The sequence below is a fragment of the Trypanosoma cruzi genome, genomic scaffold, assembly GCF_000209065.1.
Source record: "Trypanosoma cruzi strain CL Brener 1047053517167 genomic scaffold, whole genome shotgun sequence".
Taxonomy (NCBI): domain Eukaryota; phylum Euglenozoa; class Kinetoplastea; order Trypanosomatida; family Trypanosomatidae; genus Trypanosoma; species Trypanosoma cruzi.
In genome coordinates this window covers 90,234-102,814 of record NW_001849497.1, presented here as the reverse complement: position 1 = coordinate 102,814, position 12,581 = coordinate 90,234, and the positions used below count along the sequence as shown (strand labels likewise).

Below are 12,581 nucleotides of genomic sequence, written 5' to 3'. Positions count from 1 at the left end.
CGGTGTTTCTCACGAATACGGATGGCTGCTACGACCACTGCAACCCGCCATCCCACGCACATGCCGTTGGTGCGGCGCGGATGCCGCACAGCAGGCACGCAAAGAACTTTGCACGGAAAAGCCATCTCCTCCTGCTGGACCCCACCACGCCACGATCCGACACCCGGCAGACTGCCCGGTGTGCGGCAAGCACTGCAGCTGCCGCACTAGTGTCGTGACGCACATGGTTAACGCCCATGGCATTACGCGCTCCCAGGCGCTGCGGGAATTTGGCTTTCCCAGTGAGTCGGAGCCGCCAGAAATCCCACCGGAACCACCGCCCAGCACTTGAGCGAGGACGAGAGCGAGCGACGGCACACCGATCGCACCTCCGCCGCAGACTGCACGGCCCATGCCGAAGCCACTCCCATGCAGTTTTTGCACGGTGTTGTACGAAAGTCAAGCCGGAACCGTAATTCATCTTTGGCACTTCCACAAGCAAGAGTTCCCCCGACAAATAGGAGGCGTTGCCAGGAATATGACGGTCTGACGGCATCCACCGCGCTCGAATGCACGTACTGTGTGAATTCAGGGTTCAAGCGAAAGCGGGACCACTATCCCGCATACGGGCACTCGAACACTCCGGAACAGAGCTACCGTCGGCACCGAAGAAAGTGGCACCTCATAGGTTCCCTTAATGCGGCAGGCAGGCGGGGAATGCCGGGGGATTGACCACCCACACCCGGCACAAACACCCGACAGAAAGAAAGTCGTGACACTAAAAATGGAGAATAAGTAACCACGCGCTGCAAAGCTTGAACTTTTGCATGAAGAGCATCAAACCAACGCAGAATCCCCGCCTCCACGCAGGAGGAGAATGCCACCGAGAAACAATGCACCGTGTGCCTAAATTGGCACGCACACATGCATTGATTAGCGTCACGGTGTTGCCGATTTCCCGGCGGCAGAGGGCTCAGGCCGCCGAGAAGGCGCACGTTGCCCGGCGACGACATCCCGCTGGGACCACCACCAGTTTGGTTTTGCCGTTTAGCGTGCGGGTTTCCGTGCCACAGCAATGCCTGACTGACCCGCTACAGCACGGCACGCCACGGGCATCTGCCGGACATTGTGAATACCGGCCGACTGGAACTGTGCGGAGAGGCAGGTCTGCATTTACCCCGCTGTCCGGCTCTGCAGGCACCCAAAAAAAAGCATGGAGCGGACATTGGAGAAGTGGGGAAGTCGTGCTTTACGGAAATATTGGTGTGGTTCCACTTTGAAGTGGAAAGGCTCTGCCCCATCAGTACCTCCGCGCGGCGAGAAGACACAAGGCCCCTCGCAGATGCGGCGGGCCGCATTTGCTCCTGGCAGTCTGCCCTCTTCTCCCTTTCCTCATTTATAGCGTCCATGTTTGGTTGTTTCTGTGATTTGTTGTTTTATTGATTCTTGGCAGCAGCGGATTATTGAGCCACCGCGCTATCCCCGGGGCGGGTGCGTAGCGGTGGTGTGTGCTTCACGGCCTCCGCTGTCCGGCCCCCACTTCGGGTGCCGGGTCTCTCTTTTACATCTTTAATCATTGAGCCGACGTGCTCTGCGATGGTGGCTGGCGTGTGGGCCTTTGTATTTATTTGAGAGGACACGAGGAATAGTAACAATATATATATATATATATATCAACAGCGCTGAATAGATATTGGTACCGATATTTACATGCCTATCTATATAAATATACAGTCAATAGAATAGCATTTCAATAAACCAAGAAACCAAGCAATCTGTCGAATTTTAGTAGGGGAAGGAAGGGATATATCCATATCTATACAGATGCATCAATAAATAAAAATAAAGTAGCGTTTTGATACTCATACCCATATCGTTATACCTATACATTGATCAATGCATATTTTCATATCTATACCCCTCCATATAATTTTTTTACCGTTCTTTCTTATTTGTGGCATTTTGCTTCCGTTATATTATGTATTTTTCTCCCGTGAGTTCATGCTTACGTTTTTAGAGCGCATAGGCATTCCGTCCCGCGGACAAGGTTTCATACGCACTGAAGCACCCCATCGGACAAAAGTCGCAAGGGGCTTGCGAAGCCCATCTCAGTTGAATGGCGATTGCCATCTTGTTTAATCTCCTGAGGAGCTGCGACGTGCGATTGCGTTGCCCCTGCCACCCAACACAATGACAACTTTCAGCGAGCAGTTTGCAGGCTAATTGTGCAGTTATTATTGAGGTGTACTCCACACCCGTATTTTGGGAGTGAATGCACGGTGTACCTGTAGAGGATGCTGAGGGTGGCGTCGGCGAGGCATGGGATAACATGTGCTCCGGAACAAGTGTGTGGCGTTGGCCAGAGGTCTTGTGTCAACGGCATCATTGATTGATGGCCGGTGATTTTGGGGCTTCGGTATTCGGAGCCTTAAGGAATGGAACGCTGCTGGCTGACCAGGTGCCACTCGCCATCCGATCCCTCCTGGATGTGGCTTAAAAGACGGTGCGGACGCGTGCGGCGGGGGAAAAGGAAATAGGACATTGTGTGGACATGCACGTGGACGCGTCAGAGCGTCACGATATCCCTCAACAAGTGTGGAGCCCCAGCTTGGTGCTTTGGTCGTCCTGATAAAACTGCCTGGGGTGGAGGTGAGTGCGCTGACTTCCGTTTCACCTAATTTTCTCCATCTGACAGGCTACGCAGCTGACGTGGAGGGACATCATGCGCACCTGTTTCCGGCGTGTGCGATGCCGTTTCTCACATATGAGGGCGATTTCCCCGATGATGTACTCCGTCGTCCTCACTTGATTCCCTTGACGACACGATGCAACGCGGGGTTGGTGCTGAGCGACGAAAGCCTTCCGTTTTGCTTGGAACCAAAACGGAGAGCCCATGAAGAGACATGCTGCTCGCGACTGGTTGATGCTTGGCCTGGGAGGAGTCTGCTTGCCACCGTGGAGCATCTCATTTGCTTGATTGCAGCGCCCTCTACGCGTTGCACAGTTCTTATGCTCCTGAGTAGTGCCGATAAGGGCGGATTGCATGATGGTGTTTCATTGCTGGAAGGCTCTGTAAGGAGGAAAAATATTCTTTTTTTTTTCTTCATGGAGGAGAAGAATACGTTCCTTGATTCAAGTACGAATGCCTTGTTGCAGTTCTTGTTGGCCGTTGGTGGCTTTGGTGTTTATTCCAATCAATGGCTCTCACTGGCGGTTTTACGACCGAATATCGACTGGTGTCGTCGTTTTTGGCCCACGTTGCTTGGCCCAACAATAAATTATTTGTGCAGCTGGACAGCAAATTTCCTGTGGGCGTGGACCATGTTTTGCAGAATATGCCCACAACGGCTACTGACCGGGCTGGTGGTTGTTGCGTCCTGTATGACTCTGACAATGTTCTTGCGGATTTCACTCTGTTGCGTGCAAATGATGTTACATCTGTGCCTCTTCGTGTGGCAGAGGCCTGAACCAACGGGGGGCAGAGTGTTGTGATGAATTAGAGCACAGACAACCCTCATGTTGCTCATCGTTGTGCTCGTTTTCACTGCGGTCCTCGACGTGGGGAACATTTTATTATTGTGTGCGGTATGGGGATCACTTATCCGGTGGCATATCGCAGTGTGGTGTTCTTTGGTCTAAAGGACCCTGTGGAATAGTTTGTGAGGGCGAGGGATGATGGCAGGACTGTCATGCCCACACAGACGGAGACGAGAATAGGATTTTTGATGTGCCCTGTAACACTGCGCTCTCGATTGCGTCATTGGATGCGTGCAGAGCAGGTGGCTCTCCGGTGTCTGTTGGCTTCACGGCCAACCCGCTGGTCCCTTCTGAAGGGCATTCAAGAGCATTTGTTCTCTGAGGGAGTTTCTGCTGGGTGGTCCGCACACTGCATTGTCCGCTCCATTGGGCCTTTTCTTTGGTGAGAGGATGGCCAGCTGCGCTTATTGGACCCCTGTGGTGAGGGAGGGACATGGGGCAACATGCCCTCTGTTTCGGTGTTGGCGCACCGCGTACTTGTAGTCGCGTTACGCAGGAGGCACAATATTCTGTAGCAGGATGAAAGCGACGTGTTCTTGACCCTTGCCAGCAATGAACGGTCTTCTTGTTATTTTGTTGGGGTATTTTTGCTGGATGACGAGTTTGCAAATGGTTACGAGGGATGTGTGGCAGCAGGGATTGAGTGCCGCTTTGTTTTTTTCTGACGGGCTGTGTCGAGGAATTACAGGCGCTTGCAGATGTTGTTGCCGGTGTGAGGGCAGTTGTTTCGGCGACCCGAAGCGCGGCTGTTGGGAAGACGAGTTTCACTCTTGCAGCTGAGGCAGGCATCGACGAGGCGAATGTGCGGGCTCACCACCCTACTTTCTGTACTGTTTTGCCGCGACGACTGGATCTGATCGCCAGCCACGTTGGGCCATCGCCATGTGGCTGCAACGTTGCCTCGAAGGGGTCGAGAGGCCGCAGAGCATGGCGTTTGTATTCATCTGTGGAAGTGTCACGGGGAATAAATGCGGGCCTTTTGACATCTGACATCTCGCTGCCTTTTGACGCCATATTTGCTGAGTCCGTGGGTGCTGTATGAAGCTTCTGCCTTTTACTGGATGATTGGAACTGCTGAGATGTGGAGGACATTTGCTGCACCTTCCTTTGGTATCTTTGTCGCACGCCGTGTTCGAGATGGTTTTCTATTGCTGCACTGCATGGGGTGCTGCAAGGCACTAATTTATGCCATGCGATGGAAATATTTGACGTCACTAACGTGCCCCTAGAGGGTGGGAGTGGCGATCCTCCGGCGCGGGTGGTCACTGACGGGTTCACACGCCCCTTTGAACTTGCTGTCCCTTTGTTGTACGTTCATGGACTGACCGCGGATATTGCAGAATATATTCAGGCTGCTGCAGTGCTCCATGCATTCAAGGTGTTGTCCTCCGCGCCGTTAACCTCGGCAGCTGACCGACTGGCTTCTTTGAAGGATTTGGGAGGAGGATTCGCTCAATTTGTTCCGCGGCTGGAGTCAATTCCTCCATTTCTGTCAGCTAGACACGCCCACACCGTCACTTTGCTTTTTTTCCTTTCAATGGGAGGAAAGGGTGGTGACTAACCTCGAGAGACAGTGGCTCTTTTTGTTTCAATCGCCGGAGGTCGGTCAGCAGCAGTCGATACATCAGCCCTTCCTGAGGGTCGGTGACAGACACTCTGTGGCCGAGACGATTTGGATGGGAGTTCAGAGGGGCAGAATGCGCGCTTTATTTCCGTGCTTATGCCGACGGAATGTAAGTATTTGTCCCTTCCTGTGATGCCTCGGGTGTGCCGTGAAACTACATTGAGGAGAGCACGAGGCGTTAGTTTCACTGTTATTTTTTTGGGCGCCACTGCTCTTTTTGGGTGTGTGATTCGACTGTGTGATGGTTCGGTTGAGGGGGAGGACGTGGATGGGCCGCACTCACCCGACTGCTGCACCCCATTTTGCTGAACGCCCTGAACGAATTGCTGGTCCCCTTTTGCTTGCCTTACCGGGCCTGGCGACCTCTTGAGGAGCGGTGCGGCGGCGTGGACTGTCGGGCTGCTGAGGAGGCCGTGGCTGCGCGGGATGTCCTGCGGTATTTTTTGCGTTTCGGGACTACTGTAGAGAAGAGGGCATTTCATGCCTCCTTCACGTCCAGGAGAGTCAATGGAGGGATCACGGTTGTGGGATCTCACTTCACGAGGGCCTGCGCCCGTTGATCGCGTCGACGGTGCGCTCTGTGTGTCTTCGAGCCCTGCCGGAGCATCCCGCTGTTTTTGTTCCGGTGAACGGGAAAATCCACCGACACGCCGAGGGAGTGGTGGGGATGTTGCAGCGAGGAACGCTTTAAAGGCCCTGCAGTGAGGGAGCGCTGCTTGCAAGGACCCCGCAGCACTTGGGATTTTTCTTGCACTTACTTTCTGCTGCCTGTCTGTTGGTTGGTGCTGCTTGCCGGAGGGTGTATTGGCCCGTGCGCAAACGTCAGTGTCTCTGATTCTGCCTGGGGCCTCACAGTGCTTGAGCCGTTGTTGACGGGGAGATTAATTACTGTCGCGGTTACGACGACGCTGGTGTGTTACACTGTGGATGGCGGCACCACCCACTCCCCTGCCACGCTCCGTTTTGGTGCGTTTTAAAGTTTAATTTGATTTATTGCGCGCAAACACAGACGAAGAAGGAAAACAAATGCGAATCGATACTGTGAAATTCGAAGGCTCTGAAAGGACCAACAGCACACACACACCGCCCACACATACATATTTGTATGCACTCACGTGTTGCTGCAGTGAAGGCGCCCCGCACACACAACCGTCGCCGCGTGACCGGATCCAGCGGAAGGAGGAGGGAAGGAAGAGAGAGTGAGCCGCAGAGGCCCAACATTTCGCGGCGTGTGTTTGCTTTCGCGGTGCTGCTCTTCCTTGTTGTGTTGATGTGCTGCGGTACTTTTGGAGCCACGCCTGCAAAGGATAATGATGGCAAGAATGATTTAAGAAGTGTTCAGGAGCCGGAGAGGGTCGATCTATTTTTTCCACGGGAGAAGGTGTTGCAGCTGAGGGATGAGGTTGTTTCAGGCACGTCAAGGGATTCATTTGTTTTACCCTTTCTCGTCAGAGCTGGTGGAGTGGTGGCTGCTTTTGCCGAAGGTCACATTTGGATGCCGGATATCAAGGTGGCCAATTAACTAAGCCCTTTTCTTCCGATGTTGTTGCGGGGCACATTGACCCTGCGTGGGATTGTTTCACTCTTGTTGGTGAGGTCAATAAAAGATACATGGAGCGCACACACTGTGCTTGGTGCAGCGGAGGGAAAGGAGGGTTTGGGTGTTGTGCACCACTCCACAACGATCACGAAGGGCAACGGAGTGTTTCTTCTCGCGGGAGGCTCTGATGTGTCCTACGAAGGTGGGTGTTGGAGAGAGGGCGGCTTGGAGCCGAAACTGTTTGTGGGTGATGTCACGAATCCCACGGGTGGCAAGCAGAGTGAACGGATCGAATGGGGCGACCCCAAACACTCTCGAAACTGATCTCTTCTGCTTCTCACGAAGGTGAACGGACGGAGCTCATTGCTTCGGATGGCGCAGGTGTTGTGATGGAGGATGGCACCTTCCTGTTTCCTCTGATGGCGAAGAATGAAGCAGAAGGCGTTTGCTCCATGACCATTTACTCGACGGACAACGGCAGTGCCTGGTCGCTCTCTGAGGGCATGTCCCCTGCGAAATGTCTTAACCCCCGCGTCACCGAGTGGGAGGGATCACTTCCCATGATTGTTGACTGCGAGAATGGCCAGAGGGTGTACGGGTCGCGTGGCATGGGGACAACGTGGACGGAGGCCATCGGGAAGCTTTTAGGCGTGTGGGTCAACTCAGGATCGGGAGACTATCAGAAAGAAAGCCTGCATGTGGATGCCCTCATCACCGCGACCATTGAGGAAAGGGAAGGTCATGCTGTACACTCAGAGAGGGTACGCCTCGGTGGAGAATAAGGCCAATCCGCTTTACGTTTGGGTCACGGACAGCAACCGCTCGTTTTACGTTGGACCGGTTGTCACGGACAGTGCTGCGGATTGGGAGCTCGTCAGCACCCTGCTGCACTCGGATGGCAGTTTGCATCTTTTACAACGGAGGGGCAACGGTGAGGGCCGTGCCATTTCACTTTCCCGCCTGACGGAGGAAGTGAGTGCAATCAAGTCCGTCTTCAGTACTGGGGCGCAAAAGGACACTTTCTTCTCCAGCGTGTCTATACCCACGGCGGGTCTGGTGGCAGTTTTGTCCGATGCGGCCAGTAATGGCACGTGGAACGACGAGTACCTTTGCCTGCATGCGACGGTGACGAATGCATTGAAGGACAGCGATGGGTTACAATTGACGAGAATTGAGTCCAGGGCAATATGGCCCGTGAACACTCGCAGTGATAATGTGCGTCATGTGTTTTTGAGCCACCACTTCACAGTTGTGGTGTCGGTGACCATCGAAGAGGCTCCGAGTGGGAACACTCCTCCACTGACTGCGGTGTTGGCGAACACTGCGTCCAATCATACCATGGGACTGTCGTGCAGCCACAATAAGAAGTGGGCGATTTTGTTTGAGGGCACGACAAAAGCACGGAGGAGCACTTGGGAGCCGAAGAAGGAAGAATACCAAGTGGCACTCATGCTGCAAGGCAAGAAGGCCTCTGTGCACATTGATGGTCAGTTGCTGGGGGCGGAATAGGAAGAGGTGCTGTTAACAGGTCAGAAGCCACCTGAGGTCCTGAGGTTTTGCTTTGGCGCGTGCTGTGGGCACTAATCTCATGTGACGGTGACGAACGTTTTTCTGTACAGCCGCCCACTGAACTCCACTGCGATGCGTGCACTCAAGGACAGAGACCCCGTTCCGACGAGGGAAGCGGCTCCGACACCACCCGAGAAGATTCGAGTAGTTGACAGCGTCAGAGAGCACGTTGCTGGGGATATTACGGAAGAGAAATGAATGAGCACCACGCCCCTGGACACGAATCCCCATTAAAAAAAGTCACCTCGCAGGGTGTGGAGCGGTGTGAGTCCCGACGACCACCTCGCCTCTCCCAACGACGTGAAATTGATACTGCGTGATTTAAGCGGTAACAACACCGTGCGTGTGTGCGTGTCGTGTGTGTTGCTGCTTCTACTGGGATTGTATTTGGGTGGTGGCAGTCTTCTGAGCCACGGAGTGTGGATCTGCGACGCCTCACGGAGAATACATGCCGCATTGCCCGTCCTTTTTTATACCACCGTTTTAATTCTATTTTACTGCTCGTTTGGTTCTTCAATGTCTTTACTTTTCAGTGTTCTTTTTAATGTAGTTCAGCCGGAGTAATAACTAGTTTTGTTTTTGCTTTACGTGGTGTTTGGCAGCTGCGCACCGTCATGAGCGACGTGTTTCCCTCTCTTGTTTGCTTTCTTGTCGCCCACACGCGGTGCCGGCCCTTCGGCTGCGCGTTCCACGGACTGCACGAAACACGAATTGGAAGAACAGGCCGATTGCTGCATGAAATGTGAGGGATGTTTTGTGGGCTGGTGGGACAGTGCAATTCCTTTTTTAATTTAGTTTTTCTCTTCCTTCCTGGTGCGGGCGATATGTATACACACAAACACACGGTCGTTTTGTTGTGCTGATCGGCACATGAAATAAAAGTCTTGCCGAATCGATCTTCACCATATTTTTTTAAATTTCTGTGAGCTCTTCTTGGACTTTTACCCTTTTTTTTTTCTTTGTTAATTCACTGCGGCGTGCTTTTGTTGTGCCGTGTCCGCTGTCACCTTGTGTTACTGTGTCTCTTTTGTTGTCCCTCTGCTGGCTGTGCTTTTGACACGCCCTTATTTCATTTTCTTCTTCTCCGCTAGAGGCACCGATGGTCCGCGGCGACGATTGTTTGTGCTCCCCATTGCGATGGCAGGAGGGTGACTGGGCGACGACCTGCTGAGTGAACTCGAAGGGGAGCGGATGGTGTGCGCCGCGCCTCATTTGTGAGTGTGGGACGCCAACCCGCCGGGGAAGGGATAAGTGAAGGACTGCGGTATGCACTTGGATGTGCCCCGTCCCTCTCGTTGCCGCCGTGTTTGTGCTGTCCGCATGGCTTTATCCTGCGGTGCGACGTCGGTGGCACGGCTATTGCATGTGTCCTTGTGCATGTGCTGTGCGGCGGGCTTCTGTTCGCCATGACACCGCCCTTGTGTGCGGGAGAGTTGAGGGAGTGAGGGTGGCCGTTGTTTCCGCACATTGTGTTCTTTCACAAAAGTGGCACCTCTCGGCCGCCACTCGCAGTTCCCATGCCGTGTATTGAGAGAATGTGAGGGTCTGCTTCATGTACAAGGAGGACAACGAGATGCAGTGCATGACGGCCAACCTGATCCGCATGTGGTTGCGGCGCATGGAGCACGTGTGTCAGCACGCATTGGGCGTTGAGCTCCTTATTGTGGAGGAGAGGCGGCACGACGTTGCGGCGCAGCGGGAGCGCATGACGGACTGCCTGTGCTGGGAGAGGCGCGTGTTGGATTGAGCGTGGCGTGCCTGTGAGGGACTGAGGAGAGAGGGAATAACAGTAACAGTGACTGTGGGAGTGTGAGGAACGGTGCACGGCGAGGAGCGCTCCTCTTTTTTTTTTTTTTTTGATTGTTGTTGAACCGCGCCCACTCAAATGTTTTTGTGGTGTGTGACTCTCATTGCTGGATGGGACGGTGCGTGGTTGCTTAACTTGTCTCTCCTTTTGCTCTGCGTTGACGGGGAGTTAGTTTGTGCTGAAGGCTGCACGCAAGTGACAGGAGTGATGGCGATAATGATGACTGGCCGTGTGCTGCTGGTGTGTGCCCTCTGCGTGCTGTGGTGCGGTGCCGGCGGTGTTTATGCGAGGGACATTCTCAAAAACGCACAGGGTGGCTGCGTGGCTTCGGGAGGGTTTGGAAAGAAAAGATCCTATTTGTGGAGCGGATTTGATAAAGACGTGCCGACACCCTTTTTGCGTTCAGTTTTGCCCATTCCTGTCATACAAGCTGGAGATTCTGAAGGTGTTTCTTCCAAGGAAAATAATGGTAAAAATTTAATTTTAGGTGATGGAGTTTCTGGTGCCGAAATCACTGCAGGAGTAGGACGAGGTGGTGGTGGAAGTGATGGTCGAGGCGGTGTAAATTCTGCTGGAGAAGAAGGTGCTGGCGGCAGTCATGCTGGTTCTGTGCCTGGCGCTGGTTCCTCTCCTCCTGCTGGTGGTCCTGCTTCCGGTGGTGGTTCTTCACCTGACCGTAGTGCTAACACGGGGACCACTGTCAGTCTTTCATCCCCTTCGCAACGTGAAGCCCAACAAGAAGTTTTGCAAAGTGATGAGGCAAAGGATCAGAGTCGCCAGTTGCTCGACGGAAAGGCACCGGATACGCCCGTCGCTAAAACGCAGTCACGGGGCTCTGGTCCAGCAAGGGGCCAAGGTGTTGAGGACACTTCTACATTGAGTGGAAAAGAGCAGCACTCTTCGGAAGAACCAAGGAAAGAAGATGGGGATTCGGACACACTTCAAACAGTGGACTTAGCAGAGGATCCAAATACAAAAATAGAAAAAAAAGGAAAAGTCTTACCGGAATTATCAAACGCACCTCTGCCGGAACCCAAAACTGATCATCCAAAAACGAATCCAGAAAAAGAGAAGAAAGGCAGCCAGAACACGAGTGCATCCACGGATTCACCTGCAAAACAAGAAGGAAATAACGAGGATCCTGTATCCACTTCAGACACTGCGGAGAGTGTATCAACTGGCAGTCAAGAACAAGCAGCAGCGACATCTTCAAATGAAAGCTCTTCCCCACTTCAGAAGGAAACATCCATTGAAAAGACTACTGTGGAGAATTCTCAACCTTCCGATGGTGCACAGACAGAAAAACGCCAAAGTGGAGATAAGGAAAGGGTTGGCGACAGTGACAGCAGCACCGCGGTCTCCCACGCCACCTCCCCTCTTTTGCCTCTTCTTCTTCTTGTTGTGTGTGCGGCTGCTGCTGCGGTGGTGGCCGCGTGAGAGTGAGGGAGAGAGATCCGTGCACCGCCCGCACACACACTCGTCTTTCACTCACTCTCTGTGTGTGTCCCCTTGCATGGACTCTCGCCCTCACCTCACCCCACGCAGCACACACATAATGTGCCCATTGTATATATGCATGCACACCCATGCAGGCCCGTTGGTGCTCTCTTTTGCACGACACGCACCGCTGCCGTCCTGCCTGGCTGCATGGGCGGAGCACCGTAACTGTTTTTGTTTTGTTTTTATTGCATTGAGTGGGCGACCTCTCTCTCTCCCTGTGTGTGTGTTTTGCTTTGCGGGAGCAATGAGAGTGTGTGTGCTGGTCGTCCCACGCTTCGGCTTTTTGTTTTTGTTTTTGTTGATTTTTTGTGTCTGTTGTGGTTGAGTGCATCCATTCCACTTCTCTTTGATCGGCGGTCTGCTTTGACTGTGGACAATTTAATCTTCTTTTGTTATTCCCATATCATTTTTGTTTTGTTTTGAAGTGTCAGCCTCTTTTGTCCTTGTGAGGCCACTAAGTTTTTTCTTCGACATACGCCATGCGTCAGTTGGTCCACGTTAACCCGTGGCTTGCAGCGCTTCTGGTGCTGCTTTTGGTGATGCCTGCGAAGTGATTTTCTAGCGGATGCTTTGCTGTCACCCTGACGCATCCCTGCTTTTTCATTGACTATGTGGTGCGTACCGACGGCGCGTGGGCGACTCCGGCTGTGGTGAGGGTCGTGCCCCTCATAGCGCAGGATGCACCGCAGGTGTGCGGCGTCGCTTGTATGAACCGATGGGTGCTCATCCGCATCAAGACGTCAAGAAGGATCCCTGATGAGAGCAGGAGGCACTGCGGCCTCTCCTGGCCCCAGCGATGGGGTCCGCACCTTGTCGCGGTGCCGGAGCTCTGGTTGCATATAGGAACTCCGCAGAAGGGCGTTGCTGCGAGCACGACGGGGACCAAGACGACTCCACCCCTCGAGAAGGTTCCACGCCAATGCCCGGTGCGGGAAGGTGAAGCGGTCTGCCTGCAGGCTGTCGGACAAAACTGCACGGCCGTTTCGCTGCGGTCACTCCGTTGATATCACCCGTAGCGGTGACGT

At 53.5% G+C, this 12,581-nt stretch overlaps 1 protein-coding gene and 2 pseudogenes across 1 annotated transcript, besides 7 other annotated features; all 3 read left to right on the top strand.

Annotated features, from left to right (window-relative positions):
• Positions 1-10,009: part of a sequence feature (areas not merged during assembly with more than two copies in the genome that could not be assigned to a particular haplotype) that runs on past the window's edge.
• Positions 1,634-1,653: a microsatellite.
• Tc00.1047053511797.215 lies at positions 1,958-5,659 on the top strand (annotated as a pseudogene).
• Positions 6,246-8,546, top strand: Tc00.1047053511797.210 (annotated as a pseudogene).
• Positions 10,010-10,051: a sequence feature (heterozygous, Esmeraldo-like haplotype).
• Positions 10,052-10,424: a sequence feature (areas merged during assembly that could not be assigned to a particular haplotype. This can correspond to areas where the two haplotypes were merged or to regions with more than two copies in the genome that were merged during assembly.).
• Tc00.1047053511797.200 (mucin-associated surface protein (MASP), putative) lies at positions 10,273-11,493 on the top strand (the record flags this gene model as incomplete). Its single annotated transcript, XM_813380.1, has 1 exon — positions 10,273-11,493. One exon carries the CDS (start codon positions 10,273-10,275, stop codon positions 11,491-11,493), a length of 1,221 nt encoding a protein of 406 aa, XP_818473.1.
• Positions 10,425-10,863: a sequence feature (heterozygous, Esmeraldo-like haplotype).
• Positions 10,864-12,581: part of a sequence feature (areas not merged during assembly with more than two copies in the genome that could not be assigned to a particular haplotype) that runs on past the window's edge.
• Positions 11,837-11,856: a microsatellite.